This window comes from Saccostrea cucullata, unplaced genomic scaffold (genome assembly GCF_032062105.1).
Source record: "Saccostrea cucullata isolate Sc308-1 unplaced genomic scaffold, CSIRO_AGI_Scuc_v1 ctg20345, whole genome shotgun sequence".
NCBI lineage: Eukaryota > Metazoa > Mollusca > Bivalvia > Ostreida > Ostreidae > Saccostrea > Saccostrea cuccullata.
Genome location: NW_026939021.1, coordinates 3530 through 8543, shown reverse-complemented (window position 1 = coordinate 8543; position 5014 = coordinate 3530). Strand labels below are relative to the sequence as shown.

Here is a 5014-nt window from a genome sequence, read left to right as displayed (position 1 = left end):
ATTACGATTGTGCATACATGTATCTCAACAACAATTATAGCAATGATAAAGTAACGACACACCCGAAAAAAAAAAAAGATTGAGAGGAAATGGTATTTTCAGGAATTATATAATTTATTGCCAGTGAATGCACATTTTGAAATCCAAATTCTGTTTCTACAGAAATATGCAAACACATATTTTGAAAAATAATTGTAGTTTTACTGAAATTAATATTTCAATAATTTTCTTTGTAGTACTAAGCTGTTCCTATTTTGGCACTAAAAACGTTACAACTTATATGCAATTAAGTAATTTAAGAACAAAACACCCAGAATACTTTTTTGATTGAGAATGTTGTCCCTAGAATACTTTCTACATATCTTTTAATTTAGTAAGTTTGAGCATAGTATGAGTGAGGTTACGGCTTCTTAAAGTTTGCCTAATAATATTTAATTGGGCTTGATTCAGTCCTGTTCTAAAGAAGTAAAAGGTACAGATTTAGTTTGAGGAACCTTCTTGTGCTTTCTGAGTTATGACATGCTTTAGCACGTAAATCGTTTTAAGGGGAATACTAAACAAGAAAAAAACATATTATTATTAAAATCTTTAGGTATCCTCCGATAAATACGAAAGTATGTTTCTAAATTGCAGCCATTATATTTATTTTAAATGTTTTAGATAACTTAAATCCCAAATAGAAACTTAATCTAAAGCAATTCTGGAGGAGGTTTAGGGTAGAAAACGATGAATGAACATACAAAATATCCTGCTTTAAAAGATGAAGTGGAAGTCCTGATATTACTCAAATCGAAAAAAGTTCTATGAAATCTAAGGTTATAAAATGCATAGATGCATTTTAGTTATTATAAAAGTAGGCGAGGACAACTTAGTTGTACAAAGTACATCAATCATAAATATAAAAAAAAAATTGCAAGTTTATCATATTTTTATTGTATTAAAATTTACCCTACCATTTTATTTTTTGAATCACTGTGAACATGTAATATGAAGAATGTGTTCTGATTAAGAAGAACACTTGTTCCATTCTCAATAAGTCTTATCTGAAAATAACTAATGGTTGGTGAGAAAACAACCCCCAGCTATCTGCAAACGTCAAAAAAAAGACTTAAGTCTGAATTACATGTAAATAGAATGATCAAATAAAATGACCCTAGAAAAATATTTGATAGATATTTGGAAGTAATATCTACCGGTATATGATTTTACTGCATGGAAACGATGCATATTTCTTTATCAATCATCTCATTTCAAAGTACTGGAGTATTTAAAAGTATGAATGTCCTTCTAACATTAAAATGAAATTCTTCAACAAACATCTTTTCAGAGACTTATAAAAGGTTAAAAAAGAGTGTACTTCATATCTTTGAATTACCAAATGTTAAACAAAAAACCGCCCAGGGTATAACTACATTTTTGGTGTTGTCGTGTAAACAAAGGTTATAACTAATACTAGTGAGCAAAATATTCATTAAATCATATTTAAACATTGTTGTTTCATACAGGTTAATCAATTTATTATTATTATTATTGTATATTGACAATCAAGGTCAATGGATTAGTTCACCTGTTGCAATGTTCACCTATTTTCTATTATCTGTAGCGACATCTTCTACCGAGGTAATTTCCTCAAGTATTAAGAGTAACTTAAGAAGCGGCAGATCCTACGGAGTGGCTGATAGATTTTTTGATTTGATGTTAACCTTGGTCGACCTAAGTACTATGAATTATCCACGGTTTTAATAAAGCCACCTTTTTATGAATGAAATGAGACCGAAATTCCCAGGTCAGCTCTGAATAGGCAGGTGAAGATTTTGAAGTTTCTAGTATCCCCGCCTATGACGTCACAAGCGAGGGTACTCGCCTGTGAAGACAAATATAATCTCCTTTGCTTGATATCCGTACTTCATTCATAATTTTTTTCGTTAACTTTCTCATAACCTTTATATCAATTCATTCATAAAACCAGTGAATAAAGCTCCTCCCCTTTTGAATCCGACCAATCAGAGGTAACGGAATAAAGCCTAAACGTAACTGGTTTTCATAAATATACTGGGTAACTATGTTTTCTAACAAGTGAAGAATCTAAATTTCCGATTTACGAAGCTGTTGGAAATTTTGAAATAGAAAATTCCAATGAAATCTAATATTTTTGACATCGAATATGCAAGTTCTTTTGCTATGCAGGTAAGTCACTTTGCACTGAATTTTCTTTTATTTCATTTTTTTTATTTAAATTGAATAAGTAAATTTTCCATACTTCTCACAAGGAGAACATTTAGAAGAGTTACTAAAAGGCGCTAAATAATGATCAAAATATTGCAGGTTGCATATGACATGGAAAATGTAAAAAAATCTAAAGAAAAGCATGCACAATGTCCACATTGCAAATACAGTACAGATCGAAAGAACAATCTTAAACGACATATTATAACGATGCATCAGGATTCGTCCAAGATTTTAGAATGCTGTGATGTTGTCTTCCAATCGAAAGCCCTGCTGCGTGAGCATGTCCTCTTAAACCACAGATCAGGATACGTATGTAAAATCTGCAGAAGGAACTTTTGCCGGAAAGCTTTGCTTCGACGACATTTATCTGTCCATAATGGACAGAAGGACTTCCGTTGCTCTTTGTGTTCCTACGCAACTAGTCATAAAAGTAATTTAGAGAGGCACCAAAAAATTCACAAGAGACCAGGTGAAATCCCCGATGCCGCAGTGAAAACAGAATTTTCTGATTTGGAAATGAATGATTCGTTCCAAAAATTGTATCCTCAAAATAACTCCAAACAACAAAAACAAAATCCTTTAGCAAGAAAAATGCACACCAAAATCGTAGCAAAATACCAATCCTTTTTCCATCGATGTGAAAACTTTCTTGAAGAAAACCAACAAAATGAAACAAAATCAAATATAATCGAAACTTTTCAGGATAACAGCATGAATCAAGTGAGAAAAGAAACCATGGAATGTCAGGAGAACTCGAGAGAGCATAACAGTATTACCCATACAACGTCAGTTAAAAGGTTGTCATGCCGGCCATATAAGTGTAGTTTATGCAATAGTGTATTTACTAGTCAGCACCAAGAACAGGTGCATAGCTGTGTTCACAAAAAACACGATTTACCTAATGTCCCTATCATGTGCATGATTCATAAAGGTATTGCGCCTGAAAATAAGTATAATTTTAAGCCTTAGAAATGTTTTTTGTTTTTGTTTTTTGTTTTTGCTTTTTTTGTTATCTACATGAACGATTAAATATTTTTATTACTTCTCAGGGATTTTCTTTTTCTATGTGGGGTTACGAGGAGTCACGGTATTCAAATGCACACTCGTTTGTAAAAACTGAGCAAAAAAAAAAAAGAATTGCTTTTCAATCTACCTCTTTCTGGATGCAGATGGTTTTCTGGTCAAAGAAAAGTCCTTCAACATTTGTGTTTAGAATATTTTAATGGATTTAAAATTATTTTATTGAAATCAATTGAATTTCACAAACATTTTATTGATATCAACTGAATTTCTTCAATTTAAAAATTTTTCGGTCAAAATTTGAAACTATATTTATGAAGATAGCAAACAATTATCATACCCTAACGATCATTTGAACAATAAAAACAGATCTCTAAGACGTCAGAGGTGGGATCAGGTGCCATGTAGGAGTAAGCATCTCCCGCAGTCACATCTGCTATGTGGTCCTTGTCATGACGGGAAAACAAACGTAAATGTGTAAATCATGGCCGAACAATGAAAATGAAAATGTCAGTCAGAATTCGCCTAAATAATTTATTGTATATGTTGATGACAAACAGAACTGGCAAATGATGACTTTAACGAAACTGTCCATATTTTTTCATCAAAATGTTTATCAGTAGCTTGCCTCTTTTAAGAAATTTTTCGTTGACAGAGCATTCTTTTAATCAACTATGAGGCATAAACTCCGTATGCATAAATTTTTACGTGTATCTTAATACGAAATTAAGGGGAATTGATGGTTGAAAATGAATTTTTTTGAATAAAATATCCATGAACGAATGTGTCAGACTCAGTGATATCTTTTATTTCAAGCTCACCAGGGTTAATCAAATCGACATATTAATGAAAGTTACTATTGTAAATTGATCATTATTCGTGATAATATCAAAATGTCAAAAAATAGACATATTGTCGAAGACGTGGTCTCCAAAAACAACACAGATAATGACAATTAAAACCTCAAGCATATTTTTGATACCAACTTAGAAACAAGTACTTATGTGTACAAAAAGACTTAAACATATACAATAATCCTTGGAAATACCAATGACAAGGTAAGGAAATTTATACACTGAATTGACGATGGATTTTCCTTTTTTTATTGAAAGGACGCAGTAGTCATAGATTTCAGAGAGTCTGGACTTTTTAAAAAGAAGGCTTAAATAACTTATAACGGAAATACTTGTGTAATATACCTATTTCGAGTGTTGAAAAGCCATTTGTTTTCATATATGCGCACAACTAATTCTTTTCTTTTGCGTAGTATACAGTAAGCTAAACGATTCAAATTTTCAATTTGTGTACAAAATGTAGTAAAAGTTTGATAATTTTTATATATTCTTCTTTGAAAATTTATTCGACTGTTATTTTTTTGATAAAACTGAAATAAATTGGAGAGGGTGCAAACTTTAGTATTATTTTTTTGCTTCTCCTCACCGAAATTTAAACTGCGTTAATTAACTCAAAATGGCGATCAAAAGTAACTTATTAATATTTAAACTCTATTCAATAAATTACAGCCCTTTTTTATTTGATATATAGTTGTATATAGATTTTTTCTTCATTTCATCAGAAAGGGGTTATTAATGTTTAAAAAGTTCCAAACTGAAACATTCATTTATATTACGTTATTTATCAAAATTATTAAATCACTTTCTACTTCAAGACATCAATATATTGAGATTTGGCGAGAGAGCATAAATGTGTAATTAATGAAATTAGCTTATGCACTTACAATATTTGTATTTGATTTATTTGGATT

At 30.8% G+C, this 5014-nt stretch overlaps 1 protein-coding gene across 1 annotated transcript; it reads left to right on the top strand.

The window, feature by feature from the left end:
- The first annotated feature begins 1875 nt into the window (after positions 1–1875).
- LOC134252130 (zinc finger Y-chromosomal protein 2-like) lies at positions 1876–3198 on the top strand. The gene is made up of 2 exons (XM_062734567.1): positions 1876–2187; positions 2326–3198. The coding sequence occupies exons 1-2, from the start codon at positions 2137–2139 to the stop codon at positions 3196–3198; spliced, it is 924 nt and encodes a 307-aa protein (XP_062590551.1). The 5' UTR covers positions 1876–2136.
- The last annotated feature ends 1816 nt before the right edge of the window (positions 3199–5014 follow it).

Coding starts and splice junctions, on each gene's coding strand:
- LOC134252130 (XM_062734567.1), top strand. CDS start 2,137: ATGAAATCTAATATTTTTGACATCGAATATGCAAGTTCTTTTGCTATG. Junction 2,188..2,325: donor CAAGTTCTTTTGCTATGCAG/GTAAGTCACTTT, acceptor AAAATATTGCAG/GTTGCATATGACATGGAAAA.